The following is a 19163-nucleotide window of genomic DNA, read 5'->3' as shown; positions in this document are numbered from 1 at the left end:
ATACTTGACTTCAAGACTTACTGTAGAGCTACAGTAATTAAGACAGTGTAGTATTGACAAAAGAATAGACAAATAGATGGATGAACAGAATGGAGAACCTAGAAACAGACCCCTATAAATATAGTCAATTGATCTTTAACAAAAGAGCAAAGGTAATACAATGAAACATAATATTTTCAACAAATAATGCTGGGACAATGGACATCCATATGCCAAAAAAAAAAAAAAAGAAAAGAAAAAAGAATCTAGACACATACACTCTTCACAAAAACTAACTCAAAATGGATAGTAGGCCTAAATGTAAAAAACAAAACTGTAAAAATCCTAGAATATAGCTTAAGAGAAAACCTGGATGACTTTGGGTATGGTGATGACTTTTTACATAAAGTACCAAAGGCACCATCTGTGAAAGAACTAATGAATAAACTGGACTTCATTAAAAGTAAAAACTTCTGATCTATGAGAGACAATGGCAAGTGAATGAGAAGACAAGCCACAGACTGAGAGAAAATATTTGCCAAAGACACATCTGATGAAGGACTATTACCCAAAATATACAAAGAACTCTTAAAATTTAAGAAGAGGGCTTCCCTGGTGGCGCAGTGGTTGAGAGTCCGCCTGCCGATGCAGGGTACGCAGGTTTGTGCCCTGGTCTGGGAAGATCCCACATGCCGTGGAGCAGCTGGGCCTGTGAGCCATGGCCACTGAGCCTGCGCGTCCGGAGCCTGTGCTCTGCAACGGGAGGGAGAGGCCACAACAGTGAGAGGCCTGCGTACCGCAAAAAAAAAAAAAAAAGAAGAAGAAGAAAACAAAAAATCCAGTTAGAAAATGTGCCAAAGACCTTAGCAAGACACCTCACCACTGCCATACAGATAGCAGATAAGCATATGAGAAGATGCTCCACCTTATAAGTCATCAGAGAAATGCTAATTAAAACAACAATGAGATACCACTACACAACTATAAGAATGGGTAAAATCTGAAACACTGACAGTACAAAATGCTGGAGAGGATGTGGAGCAGCAGGAAATTATAATCATTGCTGGTGGAAATACAAAATGGTACAACCACTTTGGAAGACAGTTTGGTGGATTCTTACAAAACCAAATATATCCTTGTCATACGATCCAGCAATTACCCTCTTTGGTATTTACCCAAAGGAGCTGAAAACTTACATCCACATAAAAACCTGTAACTGGATGTTTGTAGCAGCTTTATGCATAATTTCCAAAACTTGGAAGCAACCACGATGTCTTTCAGTAGGCGACGGATAAATAAACTGTGGTACATCCAGACAATGGAATATTATTTAGCACTAAAAAGAATGAGCTATCAAGCCATGAAAAGACATGGAGGAACTTAAACGCATATTACTAAGCGAAAGAAGCCAATCTAAAAAGGCTACATACTATATGATTCCAACTATATGACATTCTGGAAAGGGTGAAACTGTGGAGACTCTAAAAAAGAATAGTTGCCAGGAGTTGGTGGGGGCTGGGGGTGGAGGAGGGATGATTGGCAGAACACAGGTTATTTTTAGGTCAGTGAAAATACTTTGTACAATATTATAATGATGGATACATTTGTCCAAACCCATAAATGCATAACACCAAGAGTCAACCATAATGTAAATTAGGACTTTGGGTGATAATGGTGTGACAGTGTAGGTTCATCAACTGTGACAAATGTACCACTCTGGTGGCAGATGTTGATAATGGAGGAGGCTATGCATGTCTTGGGGGAGGGAGTATATGGGAAATCTCTACCTTCCTCCCAATTTTTCTGTGAACCTAAAACTGTTCTAAATTTTTTTTTAAAAAAGATACTATTTGATTACACAGTACTTACATTTTCCCATAAAATAACACAAAATGTATTATCTATGAGGACCTGGTAACTTGATTGTATTTTCATTATAATCAATATCTTTGGGTTTCTTTATTTAAAAATGATCTATAGTAACACTTTTTTTTCTGGTGAAAAGTTGTATGAATTTTAACATATCTACAGATTCATGAAAACCCCACCAAAATCAGAACACAGAACAGTTAGACCGTTCCAAAAACCTCTCTCATGCTATTCCTTGGTAGTCACACCCTCACCTCACCCCAAGACCCCTGGCAACCACTGATCTGTTCTCCACCACTATAACTTGGACTTTTTTAAAGAATTTTTGAGAATGCCAAATTAATGGAATCATACAATATGTAACTTTTTGAAACTGGGTTCTCTCACTCAGCACAATGTATTTAAGATTCATCCAAGTTGTGTATATCAATAATTTGTTCCTTTTTATTGTTGTATATTATTATATGCTATGGATGTACCACAGTTTATCAATTTACCTGTTGAGAAGCTTTGGGGTGGCATCCAACTTTTGACTGTCACAAATAACAGTGCTGTGAACAATCATGTACAGGTTTTTGTGTAAACCAGGTTTTCATTTCTCTAGGCTATATGCCTAGGAGTGGAATTGCTGGGGGTCGAATATATATTTAACTTCATAAAAAATTACTAAACCATTTTTCATTCCCATCAGAAATGTGCGAGAGTTTCAGTTGCTCCGTATACTTGTCAACACTAGGTATTGTCACCATTTTTTCATTTTAGCCATTCAATTAAGTATGTAATTATATCTTTTCGTGTTTTTAATTTGCATTTCCTCAATGTCTAATGATACTGACTATATTTTCACATGCTTATTTGCCATCCTTATATCCTCTTTGGTGAAGTGTCTGTTCAAGCCCTTTACTCATTTTTAAGTTGTGTTGTTCTCTTATTAAGTTTGAGAGTTCTTTACATATTCTGGATACAAGTCCTTTGTTGGGTATGTAGTTTTCAAATATATCCTCCTAGTGCATATCTTGTTTCTTCATTCTCATGACAGTATCTTTTGAAGAACAAAAGTTCTTAAATTTGATGAAGTCTAACTTATCAATTTTTTTTTTATCATTCCTAAGAACTCTTGGCCTAACCTCAGGTCACAAGGATTTAGCTTATGTTTCTCATTTAGATCTATGATCCATTTTGAGTTAATCTTTATGTAGGGTATGAGATTTATATCAAGGTTTATTTCTTTTCCTATGGACAACCAATTTTTCCAATACACATTAGTGGAAAGAAATATCTTCCCTCCACTGAAATGTGTTTACACTTCATCAAAGATCAAATGACTGTGTTTGTGTGAGTCTATTTCTAGACTTTCTATTTTGTTCCCTCGATCTCTATGTCTTTATCTTCTGGCTGGGTCTCTTTTAACTAAAAACAGATAAATTTGTCATGTGTCATGAGCAATAGAGGGGGGAGGAAAAGCAGTCCCCTGTGTTCCCAAGAACTAGGAACAATTAATTCCTCCCATCACCTATTTCCTGACACTTCCTAACTCAGGTATCACAGAAACTTAGGTGAACCAGTTAGTTTCATGGTATAACAAATTAATAAAACCAAATGTCTTCTTCTTTAAAGGCTTTCTTCACGCCCAGTGTTTTCCTGGTGATGTCAACTGAAAAATATGCCAGCCTCACATGACTCTGAACAGAGGGAAGGGAGTTGCACCCTGAGTTAAGGAAAAGTTTCAGATGAAAATATAACTCTGTTTACCAGGTAGAGAGATATGAACATGGAAATACCTTACTATTTAATTTGAAAATAAGGTGTCATCCAAGCCATAGCGGGAGTTTTATTACATCGACAGCTGGTCTCTGTTAAAAATAAGTTTCTGGGTTGCCTTTCAGCATTGGGCCATTTGAGTGAGGAAGATCCAAAATGACATTCCAGCGCACAGAAATATAAGTGGATGGACACACAGCCAGATGGATACAGATCTAGATATTTTCCTTTCCTTTCCTCTAGCCCAATCTGGGGTCACTGAGTATATACTATGTTGTAACAGGTCATCTTTGCTGTTTTATGCATCTCGAAGTATTTTATTTATTAGAATGGTCACTTTAATGTTTAAGGCAAAGAAATATTCACCACTATTCATTGAGGGTCAGTTATGTGTTAGGTTAGTGCTTCCCAACATTTTTGGCACCAAGGACTGGTTTCATGGAAGACAATTTTTCCACGGACAGGGTGGGGGGCTGGGTGTGGCGGGGTGATGGTTCAGGTGGTAACGAGAACTTTGGGGAGCAGCAGATGAAGCTTCGCTCGCTCGCCCGCCGCCCACCTCCTGCCATGTGGCCCGATTCCTAACAGGCCGCAGACCAGTATCGGTCCACGGCCCGGGGGTTGGGGACCCCTGTGTTAGGTACCGGGCTACACAGGTGACACAGAACAGACAGGGTCTGTTCATTGTTGGAGGCTTCCTCACAGCTTAAACAATTATCTGTACTTGGTCCTCTGAACTGTCAGATTTGAGTCACCCTGGCATTAAAAGAAATCTTTGAAAGAATAAGTCAGAATTTGTAATCTCGGTGAAGTTGAACAAATTTGTATATTTCAGATTGATCTGAATCAAGCCAACCCTTCCCCTTTTTGGTATGAAAATCCTGGCCACTAAGATAAATCAGTAACAAACACCTTTGCTGGTGAACCAGGTGACATGATCTTCCCAGGGCTTCTTATATTGATGGTTTAGGGTTTGAATGCCTTGTTAAACTGACTTTAAAGAATAACTTCTTGGTCCTCACAACAGAAACTGAGCTAAGGTTGGTTTACATGTTCATACTTGCATTTGGTGTGAGTCATGAGAAACGAGGATATTTATTTCCGGAGGAAAGAGGGGAATCTGATTCCATTTTTAATCCCTCTCAGTGACACAGCACAGTGCCTTGGGCAATCTGTTGCTCAATAAATATTTGCTGATCCAATATCCAATTAGCCAGAGATTTCTATCTACAAAGAAACTTTGTCTTTGCCAATCTGTCAGAGCACCTGTGTTTGTGGGACTGCCCTGTATTTCAGAACCTTTGCCCGTAAGGAACATCATGGAGCAGGGAACTGGTTGTGTTGATACAACACCCCATTTCCTGGGTACAGCATCCAGGTAAAATTAGACTCTAGAAAGCCACCGTGAGCACGTGCTCCTTCTTCTCCCAGGCTCCTCAGTTGGACCTGTTCATTGCTTTCCCCGCTCACATCTGGCGAGTGTCACTGGACCCTAGCACGAGAGAATAATGCCACTTTCAGCATTTTGATCAGCTGCAGTACTGGAGCAATTGAGGTAAGGCCACCACAGGCACAAAAGGATGAAAGTTTGTGCATCTGATGACGGACCACTGGGGTAACCTTAGAATAGTAGGAAAGACCCCACCAGAGGAAAGTGCTCCTGCATTAATGATTACAGTGAAGCAGAAGTAAGGACAACAGCAAGAACACCTGGGAAAAACAGGAGGACTTTGGTGAAGTTGAAAATGAGGTGGAAAGACAACTCTGAATTGCAAGAAGCACAGAGGAAAGAGACTCTTGGTCTGTGAAAAACTGATAGTTTGGAACGACTGACCAGCAGTAAGAGAAGGCAAAAGAAGAAGATTCTGAAATATTTGGGAACATTTGCTATCAAAAGAAGGAGGTTTAAAATTACAAATGGAAGAAAATGAAAAGTCGAGGTGGTATTGAGGAGGGGTGGCTTTACCGTATTCATATCAGACTGCAGGTTGCCAGAGGGGAGCTGCAGGAGCTGGACGTAACACTGGGATTAGTGAGGTGGGTGGAGCACGGAGCAGCCAGAGCTCTGATGTGGATGTGGCTTTCAGATGGTGCCAAGTTCGGGAAGCTATGCGAATGCTGTGGTTACAGAATGCAGAGCAGCCTGGGCGCCCAACATGGTTGCTGAGCACCCAGAGGATGCACTCAGAGGTGGGTTTGGAAAAAACACTTGCCTTTGGAACATTGCTCCGAATTGAGCTGGGCTCCCAGAAGTGCTCTAATACCTTTAGATCATCTGATAGCAGACTCTGATGTTTACCAGTTTCAGGGAGATCAAGCCATTGTGAAATTTTTTTTCTGTAATAAAACTAGCCCCAGCCAGCCAGACTGGGAATTTGCTGCCTGAGCTGTTTTCCAACATAGTTTTGCTGGCAAAACCAGATGTGAGTGTTTCCTCGACTCTTGAGGAGCCTGTTTACACTGACTTTATTTTTACTGCTAGCTTTCAGGTGGGAAGAGGGAGATTTAAAGGTCAGCAGGTGAGCGGAAGGATCCTGTCCTGCCATGCCTGGGTGTGCTTCTGTGTGCCGGTGTGTGTCCATGCCTGTGTGTGTATGTGCCTGTGTGTGTGTTTATGTGCCTGTGTGTGTGCCTTTGTGTGTGTCCATACCTGTGTGTGTGTGTATGTGCCTGTGTGTGTCCATACCTGTGTGTGTGTTTCCACATGCGAATTGTTGTGTCCTGATCACTTGTTTGTAGGCATAATCATGGGTGCCAGGCTGGTTGTTTGGCAGTTTCTTATTTGTTTATTGTAAAGAAGGTAAATCCATCTGTGGGGTTTTCTGGATTGGAGGGCAAGGGATATTTACTGTCAACAGGATTAGAACAAGGAGATATAAGATACTGAGCTCAAAGGTGTATCTAGTGTCAGGATAAGAGCATAAATAGTTCAGAAGAAGCCAACTACAGGGCATTTCCATCTTGAATGGAACTTTTGAGTATTTGACTGGGAAATACAACTTGGAAAATTGCCCTTCGGTCAACGCACCAGTCAACAGAGCTAAATAGAGTAAAATTTGGCTGGACTCAAATGCAGTTTCATCAACTCTCCTTCTTCAATTCTTTTTTTTTTTTTTTTAATTTCCCAAAAGATGAAAGATGGATGCTCACAATTTGGAAATGAGAGCTTGAATGAAGAATTGAGAAGGCAAGTCTGTGGTCCACATACACATTCCCAGAGAAAGTCAGCACCCAGAGATTAGTATCACTGAGAAATCTACGCACAAGTGCTCTCTCTGCTGAGAGACAAACCAAGACGTTGCTCCTCTGCTCAACGTAGACCAAGAAGACATGAAATCCCTAATGGAAGGAAACTTAGAAGATTGCCTGCTGAATAAGGTAAGGACAGATACAGGTCTCTCCCATGCGCCCCTCCCACCCTCCCGCCCCACCAACCTTGATGCAGAAAGAATTTCAGCCTGTTTCCAAAGATAACAGAAAATGCTCCTCAGGAACTCAAGACCATTACCCATAAGAGTGTTCAGGGACTTACCATATTTCAGTCCTCTCTTTGAGGTTCTAGTGCAAGAGGTACGTTGGGAATAGAATGTGGAAGGAAGAGTTAGAACTTGGGCTGGAACTCCAGCTCTGCCACTGATGCCTGGGTGGTCATGAGCAAGACACTTAACCTGTCTGACCCTCAGTTTTCTTCTCTGTAAAATGGGAGTGATAACAGGATCTTAGTAGGGTCTTTGAAAAAGAGTAAATAAGAAAACTCTTTGAAAACTGTAAAACTGCTAGATCAAAATATGTATGTATGGGCTTCCCTGGTGGCGCAGTGGTTGAGAGTCCGCCTGCCGATGCAGGGGACACGGGTTCGTGCCCCTATCCCGGAAGATCCCACATGCCGCGGAGCGGCTGGGCCCGCGAGCCATGGCCGCGGAGCCTGTGTGTCCGGAGCCTGTGCTCCGCAACGGGAGAGGCCACAGCAGTGAGAGGCCCGCGTACAGCAAAAAAAAAAAAAAAAAAAAAAAAATATGTATGTATTACCACTATATTTTTAGTATGCATCAATTAAGAACTAATTTAATTTCTTCTCTATAGAGTCATAGGCTCTTTGGATGTTAGAACTTGAAGGGACATTAAATATTATCTAGTTTAAGCCTTTCCATTTACAGCCAAAGCGATTAAGGCACAGAGCCACCCTTAAAACTAAAACATTTAAACAAAGAGTTAGGCACTAGTCTAAGGTTTTCATGCCTTTACGAGTAAACAAAGCAGAGTTCATTATTATAATGATAAGTCAAGTTGATTTCTTAGGCAAAACCATTAAGAGGGATAAATAGGGAAAACTTATCATAATAAAAATTATAGCAGGGCTTTCCTGGTGGCGCAGTGGTTGAGAGTCCACCTGCCGATGGAGGGGTCATGGGTTTGTGCCCCTGGTCCGGGAGGATCCCGCATGCCGCGGAGCGGCTGGGCCCGTGAGCCATGGCCGCTGAGCCTGCGCGTCCGGAGCCTGTGCTCCGCAACGGGCGAGGCTGCAATAGTGAGAGGCACGCCTACCGCAAAAAAAAAAAAAAAAAAAAAATTATAGCAAACAAAATGATTTCTCCTTTTGGGGGCTATAAGTGGAAGGGGAGTTAGCTGGCATTTCCCCATTGTCCTGTGTTTTCTGAAAGAAAAAAATCCAGATATTTTAGCCTGGCCTTCAAATAATACTTTATCTTTCTACCCTTTGCTTCCCTGCATCTTCAATCACAGAAATTCTAAACAAAAGCTCTCTGTGTTGAATCCAGCCTGAGCATGTGTTTTCTTTGGCCTGCAGAGAATTTTTAAATTTTGTCAAATTTGTTACAAACATTTCAAAATAGTAAGATTTTGCATAGAAATCCAGCTTTCCATCTTCTCTGGAAAAAAATCAGGCTATCTGGCAACCACAGGTCCCAGTTTCTTACCTGGCAGCCATGGGCTGGAGCTGAGTGTGTGTCCCACTGGAGACTGCGACACTGCTGGGGTCTGACACCCGCCTCCCCACCCCCCTGCCCCATGTGTGTCCCCTACTCTGCCCCGTAGGTGGTTGAGTCTGACAGCCCTGTCCCACAAGAACTGTGCCCTGAGAAGGTCTCAGGCCAGAGCGTCCCTCCCCCCGACCTGGGGAGATATCCTGTCTCTTCTTCATTTTTCTGGCTCATCCTCATCCTTCAAACTCAGCTCAGAGTCCACTTGCTCATGAAAGATTAATCTGACACCCCAACACAAAACGTTTGTGTCTTCCTGTGAACTCCCATCATAATGATCACTGATCATATTTATTTGGCGATCAATTGTATCTTGACTCCTGACGCCTTTCCTGTTGTTATCTTGGTGGCAACTTAAATAGTATATCATTTTATTGTTTATAAGTTTCCAGAGGGAAGAACAGTGTCTTGGATATCTTTATTCCCCTTGAATTCACATAGTATCATTGCATGTATGTGGTCAGAAGTATCTACAGGGCTCATTGAAAATAATGCAAGACGAGTGTTAAAGGTGCTAGCAGGTTGAGGCCCTACAGTGTCTCATTTAATCAACAATCATGTGACACGTGCATATTACCTCCATTTTAACAGAGGAGGAAGCAGGGCTCATGCTGATTAAATAGGGTGTCCAAAGTCACACAGTTAGTGAAGATGCTGCAGTTTCAGCCTATTCCTTTTTTACACCAAACCACATTTCATCTGCTAAACCCTCTATATCACCATAAACACACACAGTGCAAAACACAGTGCCCAAAACACAGGTCTGGATGTGGCCTGCTTAGTGAGAGAGAAATTTTGTGTTTGGGTATCTTTAAGGGTGGCCCTATCTCACCTGCAGATTTTGCACGTAACCCCAAAGGTAAAAGGAGGAAGTTCCCCATGCAGACAGCAAATGCTTAACATCACAAGCGCTACATAGAGATTTATTTATTTAATTTTATTTTCAGCTGCATTGGATCTTCGTTGCTGCACGCGGGCTTTCTCGAGTTGCAGGGAGCAGGGGCTACTCTTCATTGTGGTGCACAGGCTTCTCATTGCAGTGGCTTCTCTTATTGTGGAGCACGCGCTCTAGGTGCACAGGCTTCAGTAGTTGCAGCACACAAGCTCAGTAGTTGTGGCTCGCAGGCTCTAGAGAGTAGGCTCAGTGGTTGTGGTGCACGGGCTTAGTTGCTCCATGGCATGTGGGATCTTCCCGGACCAGGGCTCGAACCCGTGTCCCCTGCGTTGGCGGGCGGATTCTCAACCACTGTGCCACCAGAGAAGCCCACTACATAGAGATTTAAACAAGGTGCTGGAGGGGAAGAAAGCAGTGTGACCTCTGATGGGAGAGGCGTTTCACAGAAAGAGTGATGACAAAGCCTTAGCGCGTGCATAATGCATAGGGTTTTTTGTTTGTTTTGTTTTGTTTTGTTTTTTTGCAGTACGCGGGCCTCTCATGTTGTGGCCTCTCCCGTTGCGGAGCACAGGCTCCGGACGCGCAGGCTCAGCGGCCACGGCTCACGGGCCCAGCCGCTCCGCGGCATGTGGGATCTTCCCAGATTGGGGCACGAACCCACGTCCCCTACATCGGCAGGCAGACTCTCAACCACTGCGCCAGGGTTTTAACAAGTGGAGGAGAGGCCTTCCAGCTCCTGGAACCCCATTCAAGCAGTTAGCGGTTTTCATTCCCAGTCTCCTTGTCCTTGGGGAGGCAGAGCGGTGCAGTGGTTATGAACAAGGGCACTGCCTGGGTGTGGATTCCTGTTCTGTGACTTACGGACTCCGGGACCCTGGGTAAGTTATTACACTTTCTGAACTCCAGTGTCGTCCTCTGTAAAATGGGGATTATCATAGCATCCACCTTTAAGGATTATTGGGAGTCTCAAAGGAGCTAACCCTTATAAAGTAACCTGCGCACAGCAACGCCTCACCAGTCTTAGGTCCACAGTGCTGCTGTTGCTATGGCTTCTGCTGTTTGGGAGCTGCAAATATCCTGTGGGGCCCAAGCATTTGCTTCATGGAAGAATTAGTCTAAAAAGATGGAGAATGTGATGTCTTATCTGTATGGATCACTGAATTTAAGTCTCCATGCCTTTAAATTATTAACCCCTGGAAGACAGAGACAGTCAGTGTCTGTGCCCCCCACCCCACCACTTTTTTAAACTGATTATTGGAGTTAGTGCAATTCCAGAATTAAAAGTCTGACTTCCTGTTGTCTAGAAGGAAGTTCTCCGCCTTCTTCCCCAGTGGCACTCACCATGGATGACATTCACATTGGCCACATGCTCCTGGGTGTGGCCAGGCCTGTGTGGCATTCCTGGTGCACTATTTAGCATACCCCCTACCTCCCTCTCAGGAAAGCATGTGGGAATACAAGTGAGTCAGACTGATGTAATTATAAGGAATAACCTTGAATTCTCAATAATTTATAGTTGAAACAGGAAATTGTTCACAAACTTGAGCTATTAATAGTAGCAAATGATGTGGGACAACAATGGGCCTGACGCTGTGCCTGGGGAGGTGGACATGCATGTGGGCACATAGACAAGCCCTGGAGGGAGGCCCACAGAAAATGGATGGCAACCTTAAAGGTGCCAGCAGTCTCTAATGACTGTTTCTGCGTAAACTCTGCTTAGTTAGAGTGACTGAATCTGCATGCTAAGGAGTGTGGCATAACTTTTGCAGGGTCAGTGCAATGCAGGGGTTGGATTAGATGATCTAACCACATCTAACATCATGGGCCTGGTTAATTTACCACAATTCATTTCTGCTTTTGCTCTGCCACGCCCACAAATGCTTCCCTTTAGAAACAAAGTGTTTCTCTTTATTTATTTATTTTTTAAGACAAAGTCTCTTTTACTTATTTATTTATTTATTTATTTATTTATTTATTTATTTATTTGGGCTACGTCAGACCCTAGTTGCAGCACACGAGATCTTCATTGCAGCGCACGGGTTCTTTCGTTGTGGCACTCGGGCTTCTCTCTAGTTGAGGCGTGCAGGCTTCTCTCTAGTTGTGGTGCGCGGGCTCCAGAGCACGTGGGCTCTGCAGTTTGCGGCACGCAGGCTCTCTAGTTGAGGCACACGGGCACAGTAGTTGCCACGCGTGGGCTTAGTTGCCCCTTGGCATGTGGGATCTTAATTACCTGACCACGGATCGAACATGCATCCCCTGCATTGGAAGGCAGATTCTTTACCATTGGACCACCAGGGAAGTCCCAACCTTTGTGCATTGACCTAATCAGCAGAGGACGTGAATGAAACTTAAACAGGCACTCGAGGTCAAGTTTGGACTGCATGAGGGAATTCCCTGGTGGTCCAGTGGTTAGGACTTGGCGCTTTCACTCTTAGGGCCCAGGTTCAATCCCTGGTCAGGGAAATAAGATGCCACAAGCCGTGGGGAGCAGCCAAAAAAAAAAAAAAAATTGGACCGAATGGGCTTTTATCCATCTTCTTAAATTATCATATTTCCTCCTTAAGTTTGTTTCAAAGCTTTGCTGTGAAATAAATTTAGTGACAAGGCTGCTTCAAGGTTACAACTGGTATCTTAGCTTGCTTCCTGAAGTTTGAGAGGCAGCAAAGGGATTCTGACATCGGGCTGGCTACAGGTCTCTACCTGCGGTGGAGCCTCCTTCTTTCACCAAGACTGCTCCCTGTAAAGCTGCCTCAGGCCCCATTTCCTGCTTTTCCACACAGTGAAATGGAATCTTCTTACCGTACCTCAATAGGCATGGTCAGGACAAGCGGAGGGAAACAACCTGGGGCTTCTGGGTTGTGGTTTAGACCATGCGAGTGACAAGAGGTACGTGGGACTGAGCCTGGGAAACCCCCAGCCCAAACCCCTTTGGGGGCCAGTGCATAGCTCTGTGATCCTGTTTGCTAAGAACCAATGGCAGGAAGTGTATCCAGAGACATAGGCAGGAAGGGGCTGCCCATCACCTAACAGGAAAGTGGCTCCCCCTTGACTCCAGTGGCTTGGGTCCTGGGGCAGGCCTGTCCAAGGCAGGGCTCCCCCTCCACAGCTCTGGTTAAGCCCTGCATCACTGTCCGGCCCCTGCTGTGTTGCCCTTATGTGTCTGCGGCATGCCAGAACAACTTTGGACTTGTTATTTCATGAACTCCAAATTGAGGGCATGGTCAGGTTCAGAAAGAGGATAAAGGTAGGTATTATTTCTGGAACTCCTAATTGAGGGTGTAGCACAGTGTGACAGAAGGAAGAGCTGGGGAACCTGGGCATTAGGTCTAGTCATACTGCTAAGTACCAGTGCGGTATTAGGAGGGCCACCCTGTCACTCTGGCCTTCTGTAAAAGGATACCAGACAAGACGATTTCTGAGACTCTTCCAATTCTAAGATCCTGAGTTTAAATGGCAGCAAAAGTGACAGATAAAGAAAATTAAAACCAGAATTTGTGGCTCTATGCCCAGAGAAGTATTTCCTTATTCTGACTTTTATCTTCACACGTCAAAACAGGTCATAAAGAGGAATAATGAATGAGAAATTATAGGTGTCTTCTAAGGGGAGTCTGAACTTGTCCTGCCGGTAAGAAAATTCTACCATCCAATGGCGGCATAATTTGTAGATGAGGTTCACAATGGAGAACTGTTCCCACTAGGTGCGTGTGCACACACACACACAGACACACACACACACACACACTTTCAAGCTTTTATCAGTTAAAAATTATTTGATAGGGCTTCCCTGGTGGCGCAGTGGTTGAGAGTCTGTCTGCCGATGCGGGGGACACGGGTTCGTGCCCCGCTCCGGGAGGATCCCACGTGCCGCGGAGCGGCTGGGCCCGTGAGCCATGGCCACTGAGCCTGCGCGTCCGGAGCCTGTGCTCTGCAACGGGAGAGGCCACAACAGTGAGAGGCCCGCATACCACAAAAAAATATATATATATTTGATAGTATCAATACGGTAATGAATTTTTCATTAGTTTATTAACATAGGAAACAAAATGTATCTGCATATATAGAGTCACCACTGTGTTACTAACAGTCAAGTTCTATGGACTCACATCAGTGGACTTGGAAGATTTGGGAAATTAGCCTTAGTCCTCAACAGATTCTGAGAACTTAACTATTCGAGATTACTATTTCCCAGCCATTCTGACTGCAATGTTCTATCTAGTTAGCCCTTGTCTTACTTTTTCCCACTATTCCTGATCAGATGTCTGGCCCCTGAACTTGTCCAATGTCCCCTAATCTACCAAACTGGCTTCATCCATTCTCTGCCCAGGGTCGAAAACATGGCCCTCCACTGACCTCTTCCCTTGCTCTTCTCCAGACCTTGCCAGCAAACTCTAATCTCAGCACCTCCACTGTTACCCCTGGAGGACCAGGAGGTACTGGACAACCTCTTATAAATGAGCCCACTGGTATCCCATGGCCTCATGCACCCACAGCTGAGTCTTGGTTCTGCCTGGCAACCTTTGCCCATGTGCCCAAATGGCCCTTCATCCCTTAGAGAAGCTACTGCCAACGTCTGTCACCCTGAAGTCCCCTGCCTTCCTCTTCTCACCTCACTGTCAGTGCACTGCCTTGTCTCCTGCTGACGTCAGGCAGGAAATCTCTATGCTTTTATCTGCATTTGCACCCATCTTCTTTTCCTTCTGACCCACGGAGACGAGCTCCTCACCAGGTTTCTGGATTTCCACAGTGCTTCCTAGCCGGGAAACCCTTGCTCAGGGGTTTTGCTCTCTGCCCTCTTCCTTCTTCACTGGCTCTTTTCTCTCAGCATCTAAACATGTTCGAACCTGTGTGTCCTTTTGAAAAAAACCCGTTGCTGTCCTTGTTTTTGTTTTTTCCTGCCCCCAGCCAGACTTGTGGGAGGAGTCGCTTAACTCTGACTTCACTTGCTGGTTTCCCATTCTCTCTAAACCCACTGCCATCTGGCTTGATGCCCACGGTTTCCCCAAACACATCAATCCTGTTCTAGTTACCAAACTCTACAGGCATTTTGAGGGCCTTACCTCACTCAGCCACTTACTGTTGACTTTGTTCTTGAAATTCTTCTTCCTTTACTTTCAAGACCTCTCACCGTTTGTTCTCCCACCTCACCATTCTCCTCCAAGGCAATGTCTGCTCCAACAAAGTAGAAACAATTGCAGTTCTCCCTTGTGCTCCTTGTGTTAGGTATCTACCATTTTCTCTTTCTAGAACAACCTTCTCTTTCTAGTTAACTCCTGCTAACCTTTCAAGGTACAACTCTGATATACCATGCCTTCAGGAAGGCCTCCAGGCTAGATGCAGTTTCCCTTTTTTGTGTACCCTTAGCATCCTTTGCAAACCTATACTTAGCACTAATGGCTGTAATTTTAATTTCCAGCTTATTGGTCTTGCTTTATCATCTTATCTGTCAACCTCTTGACAACACTGTAGGCACAGAACCTGGCATGAAGTGGATGTTCAACAAAAATTGGTCAAATGGAATTGAATCCCAGCACATCAGAGAAGTCCTACACTGGAGAGACCCTTAATTATGCTTCTACAAGCAATTGCCTTTATTTTGGGCATGGCAAATGACCTGCCCCTCTCTGTGACTACCTTCTCTCTTCCGCTTACATACTCTAAAAGATGCAGAATCTTGATAGTTTACAGATGCGCAAAAAAGCTACCCTTTGTCCGTTCTCCCATGATGAATGTTGTGAGATGAACACACAGAGAGGGGTGGGTGGCTGCTGGTGGCAAGAAGATGATATTAAAAGCTAGTATAGAACTGATCATCATACTTAAGGTCATATAAGACACATGCTCTGCAGCATCTCTGAGGGAGATGCTTATCATACACCAGCCTGCAGGTGCCTCCGGAGCAGCGTAACAAAGAGCCCCTTCCAGTTCTTGGAGACTTGCCGTGCAGATTCAGAAGAAACATCAGTGCACGCCTTTTTTTAAGGGTCTAGGAGCCAAAGGAGGGGGTGAGTGCAGGGGAGAAGGGAACCATCATTTATTGATGACATACAGAAAGCAATCCGCCGCATGTTCATGTGCATTAGACTATGTTATATTCACCAACCTGGACAGCAGGCATTCGTATCCCATTTTAGAGTCTCACCATGTTTCACAAAACCCTGTGGGATGGCCTGGCCCCCACCATGCTTTCCAACTTCATCTCCTATCACCCTCCTTCTTCTTTTCCTATAAACACAGCAAAGGCCTCCTTGCTGGCCCTTGAGCCTTGCCAAGCTTACTCCTGCTTTAGGGGCCTTGGAATTTGCTTTCCCAAGCTGTCATCAGGGCTCACTCAAATCTCACCTCCTTCGAGAGGCCTTCGCTGGCCACCCGGTCTATAATAGCAGCCCCTTTATTCTCTAGTCCCTTATCCTATTGTATTGTTCTTGGGACTTATACCTGATCTTACATTATACATATGTGTGTACACATATATGTATATATGTTTGTGTGTATGTATGTATGTATACACACACACATATGCATGTGTCCTGTATTTTCAACTAGAAAGCAAGTATCTCTATCTTGTTCGCTGCTGTCCTGTTCACTGTCATGCCGAGGACCTAGAAAGCACCTACCGCAAGGCAGGTACTACATAAATATTGAGCAACGCTTCCATTTCCGAAGAGAACACTGAGGCACCAACGAGTGTCATCAGACCTAAGTTCATCTCTCCCGGAGTTCTTGGAAGGGCAGGATTTTCTGAGCTGACTGCTTGGTGCCCTGTCTCATCACTTCCTTGGGGCTTGATCCGGAAATAACTGCCTTTGCTGATCCTTTCACACCCAGGTGGACTTGAGGCGCCAGTGGATTTCCCAGATGGTGGAAGAGGTGCAGAAAATTGTCCATCATCTGACCACAGAAATCAGCTACCAAGACATTCGATTTCAAGCCGTCCTTTACTCTGACACGTACAATGAGAACATTAAGGTATGTGGGTCACTTGGCTCTAAGTGCCCACCCAGCGAGCCAGGAAACGGGGGGGGGGGGTGGTCTCAGCATGTGTCAGGCACTCGCACCACTAAGGTTACTAACAAGATCTCTTAGTATTTACCATTTACACTCATTGCATAGATGTTACTGCAGTTGAAGCCCCACATTCCTACTTTACAGATGATAAAAATGGAGGCTTAAAAAAGTCAAATGACTTGATCAAGTCATATTAGGCACTTAAATCAGAACTCCACCTGTGGCTTCTGATTCCAAAGCATGTTCCACTGTACCAATTAAAGTTCAGTTAAGCACACATTCATTTATTAAGCACTCATTTAATAGATTGGGGACTGGGTAGAGGGAACTCAAGGCATTGGTGAGAAAAGAGTTGAAAGTGATAGTGGATGGGCTACCGGTGGGGGAAGGAAGAAAGTGGAAGAGGTGGCCCTTAGGAACTGCAGGAGCAGCCTGGCAACTCTGTCCCTGCTGAGGAATCCCACAGAGCTGTAAGCCCCCAGGGCCCGTGTGTGACAACCAGCATTCATGCAACATTGTAGTGTGGGCAAAGCCAGTCTCACAGAAATGATCTCACCCAAACCTGCACACAACCTAGTGGAACAGACATTATGGTTTGCTCCCTTTTAGAGATGAGAGAAATGAGGCTCTGAATCGTTCTAAATCCCTGTGCTCCTTTATCTTGATTTTTCTTGTGACACACAAGAACCCCTTTCATATAAGTATTAAACTTATGTGTATGCATGCCCCAGCTCTCACACAAGCCCATAAGTTCCTTGCTTATAAGGATCATGTTTCTTGATTGCTCCCTTCCTAGCACCCAGCATAGTGTGTGGCCCATGATAGGCACTCAACTTCTGTTGAATGAATGAGGAAGCAAAATAATTAGTACCTGAACGAAAGACCATTGCTAGTCTAGTACATTTCAAGTTTGGTGGGTACAAGGACCACCCACAAGATGCTGGGACTTTTGGATTTGGGGACAGAATCAGACTTTAGGAAATTTACTCCAGGATGAAAATTATAAAATTAGATTGGATCCTGGAATGTCAGAACATCATCTGCCCACCTCTACTACTTTGCCAACCTAAACAGGACAAATATAGGCAAGTGACTAGGAATAGAAACATAACACCACTTTTCCTAGAACTGTATCTGGAGAAATTTCCTTCTGTGGTCGCACTTAGAATTCATAGCTTAAAGTATATCATGCATTTATATATACTGTATCCTGCATATTATATAAGTTTTGAAAATAGTTACAGTGGGGCATATAAAAATGCTTTTATTTTATCTTGGCCCAAATTCAATAAGCATTTATTAACCACCATTTTTGTGACTAATAACATGAGAGTTGTGTTCTTGGATTCACATGCAAGTGGGTTCAAAAAATGTATAGATTTGGGATTTTTTGTTTGTTTTTGTTTGTTTGTTTTGGCCGCGCCGCACAGCATGCAGGATCTTAGTTCCCCGAACAAGGATCGAGCCCGTGCCCCCTGCAGTGGAAGCGCAGAGTCTTAACCACTGGACCGCCAGGGAAGTCCCCCAAAATATATAGATTTTAAATGCCATAGTTTAGATCCCCCCTCCCTTGTTTTAACCCCACCACATTTCAATGGACACCAGAAGTCATGTGCACCCATCATCTAAAGCATCCATACTACTGTTCCATGAAAATGAGGCAGAATGAGTTATTGCTGATTTCGGTGTTCACCCCTGAATTCGCCACTGACTGGTCCCCGGGCAAAGGTTATTCAAATTCCACTGTCAGAACTTTCCGTGGAAAGGAGGTGGCTCTTCCAGTGTATAGCTGAGTGATGGGGAAACATGCAGGGTGGAGTGGGCTGCTGTGTGATATGATTAAAGGTCATCTCCCTTTGGTGGTACTGCACTGTGGACTAATTTGTTCTATCTCTTGGACTATTGGCCTGACCACTGCTTTCCCGGTTCCTGTAGAAACAGAGTAAGTAGATTCTTAGTGTTTACTTCTTCCGATTAAACTTAGAATCATCTCAATAGCTCACCTTGTCTCAACAAACAGGCTTTCATGTCACCTGTGATTCTGTAAGGATTAGTCATTAGCACTGTCTGTGGGTCCTCAGTACAAGCAAAAAGAAAGGGAGGCATTTTGCAGGACTCTTTCACATCCTCTCCCATCTCTTCCCACCCTTAATTCATACCGGATCCTTCACCCGTCCCGGGTCGTTGATTCTTGACTAAGAACCAGCTCAGCAGAGGCAATTAACCATTGAACAAGCGATTGGAAGACCTAGAGTCAAGTTCTGGCTCTACCACTGACTGGCTGTGTGTCCCTGGGGAGACTTGGAGCCCCTCTGAGCCTCAGGTTCCTCATCTGGGAAATGTTAGCAAAGCCTACCTCATGTGTAGCTGTGGACATGAGATAGGCTCATGCACAAGAATTGCAGTGCTTGGTAGGTGCAGAAAGCAGTGACTACTAGTTCCCCTCCCTGCTTTTCGTCCCCCTCCCCTCAAGCTTTAGGTGCCTCTAGAGTTCCGGGTCCACTTCACTCTTTTTCCTTGCAGATCCATGAAACCCAGGCCTCACTGAGTTAATTTCTTTGCCCGAAGCGTTACAATGGGCTAGTGGCACAACAGAGACGGAATCCTCTGCCAACAGGCGGGCAGGTGGGCGCAGTTCTGTCCTCCTTGTCACA

At 44.3% G+C, this 19163-nt stretch overlaps 1 protein-coding gene across 17 annotated transcripts in view; it reads left to right on the top strand.

Moving 5' to 3' along the window:
- MAB21L3 (mab-21 like 3) overlaps positions 1-19163 on the top strand; it is a 79283-nt gene that overhangs the window by 23181 nt on the left and 36939 nt on the right. For 8 of the 17 annotated variants that reach the window (XR_014014715.1, XR_014014716.1, XR_014014717.1 and 5 more), the window contains exons 2-5: positions 5041-5164; positions 5697-5799; positions 6741-6987; positions 16330-16470. Coding sequence is in view for 14 of the 17 variants with exons in the window: in XM_081223632.1 (XP_081079758.1) it covers positions 6940-6987; positions 16330-16470 (189 nt within the window). In the remaining 3 variants the exon portion in view is untranslated. The other 9 variants (XM_081223638.1, XM_081223637.1, XM_081223639.1 and 6 more) reach the window with 8 other exon arrangements.

This window comes from Mesoplodon bidens, assembly GCF_964165515.1.
Source record: "Mesoplodon bidens genome assembly, chromosome: 2".
Taxonomy (NCBI): Eukaryota; Metazoa; Chordata; class Mammalia; order Artiodactyla; family Ziphiidae; genus Mesoplodon; species Mesoplodon bidens.
This window is presented reverse-complemented; position numbering and strand designations above follow the sequence as displayed.